This window comes from Cynoglossus semilaevis, chromosome 1 (genome assembly GCF_000523025.1).
Source record: "Cynoglossus semilaevis isolate Cse_v1.0 chromosome 1, Cse_v1.0, whole genome shotgun sequence".
Taxonomy (NCBI): Eukaryota; Metazoa; Chordata; class Actinopteri; order Pleuronectiformes; family Cynoglossidae; genus Cynoglossus; species Cynoglossus semilaevis.
The window spans coordinates 1,211,378-1,212,946 of NC_024307.1; the positions used below are offsets into that span (position 1 = coordinate 1,211,378).

At 49.5% G+C, this 1,569-nt stretch overlaps 1 protein-coding gene across 3 annotated transcripts in view; it reads left to right on the forward strand.

The window, feature by feature from the left end:
• myt1lb (myelin transcription factor 1-like, b) overlaps positions 1-1,569 on the forward strand; it is a 173,988-nt gene that overhangs the window by 133,658 nt on the left and 38,761 nt on the right. For all 3 annotated transcript variants that reach the window (XM_025058885.1, XM_017034329.1, XM_017034326.2), the window contains one exon: positions 1,065-1,552. In XM_025058885.1, the coding sequence (XP_024914653.1) occupies positions 1,065-1,552 (488 nt within the window). The remainder of the gene's footprint in view (positions 1-1,064; positions 1,553-1,569) is intronic.

Below are 1,569 nucleotides of genomic sequence, written 5' to 3' on the forward strand. Positions count from 1 at the left end.
CCCTGATTTATTCGGAGAAGGTCCTGGAATGGAGGGGTCTGGATGAGTGGCATTTTAATGTGCTTTTGAGATGTTTGGTCACAAGCGTTATTGATCACGCTGCTGCTGCTGCTGCTGCAGCCCCTCCCTCACTGTCCCACAGACTCTCACACTGCCCCCAGGGAGAGGGCTGACTGTCAGGCAGGGAATGAGTTTCTACGCCGCCTCAGATTAATGAAATCAGGCCCTGGTTCCAGGTCAGACCATTAAGGAATCCCTGGACCGGAGGGAGGGGGGAGGAGAGAGGAGAGGAAGCAGAGACAGGGCCCTAAGACTGCAGTCCTTCATTAACACCTAACCGCCGTAAGTAGGTGTTTTTACTGAGGATGTCCGATAATATCGGCCGACCGTTAATATCGGGCTGATATTAGCATAATTATGTAATTTCTGCAAGATGCGTTATCGGCTTTTCCTCCGATAATGAAAACCTGATCACGCCACGCCTGGGTTTGGCCAAATGATGTGTGCCCTAAAAATAGTTCTGGGGAAAATCGGCTGTGTGTGAAAGGGAAAGCCACTAGATGGCAGCGTTGCAGCTCATTTTAATAATCGATCTTAATGATCAGAGGATCGTTGCTGAACGGTTTGTACCGATAAATAAATAAAAATGGTACCAGGCCTACGTCGGTGTCGGTATCAGAATGGGAAATTAAGTGTTTGGACGACATCGGCATCTTCCTATTGGCTGTACAGCACACACACACACACACATTGATTTTTGTTCCTCTGGAGTTTTTTTCACACCCAAACTGGAAGAATATTACATTATCACATTAGTATCACAGTAGTACAGACAAGTACTACTGTAGTACATGTGTATATCACATGGTGGTCATACCACTCTCGGACAGCAGGGGTTACATTTATTTGTCCAGTTATTGCTGAATAAACAGCCAATCAGAATGCGTCCGTTGTTTTTATTAATATCAGTAAAAGTATTTCCACCCTCCGTGCAGTAGTTTTTGGCTTAGCGATGCTAACCAGCTAAGAGCTAACAGCTGACTGGTGCTCTGTCTGTGTTGTAGTGTGTATGGATGCCCTTTGGCCAAGAGGAGAACGAGTCTAGACAGACAGAGCCTGGAACCGTCGCCCAAAAGGAGCACCTACCTCGATGACATGGACAACTCCACGATGGAGGAGTGCTACGACACTGACGGAACTGAGGAGATGGATGACCGAGAGGAAGAGGAGGAAGATGCTGTAGCCGAGGAGGAGGACGGAGAGGTGGAGGAGGACGAAGAGGAGGTGGAGGGCTATATGGACTACAACGTGGAGCAGATGGAGAACGAAGATGGGGAGGAGGAGAGAGGTGACGGGGAGGTAGATGAGGACGAGGAGGAGGAGGAGGAGGAAGAAGTAGAGGTGGAGCAGGAAGAGGAGGAGGAGGAGGGCGATGTTGAGAGGGTGGATGGGGCGGCGGAAGAGGAGGAAGAGGAGGAGGAGGAGGAGGCCGTAGAGGACGTGGACTATGAAGAAGGAGAAGACGAGGATGGAGATCAGAGTCAAGAACCAGGTGAGTGTTAAAGCTCA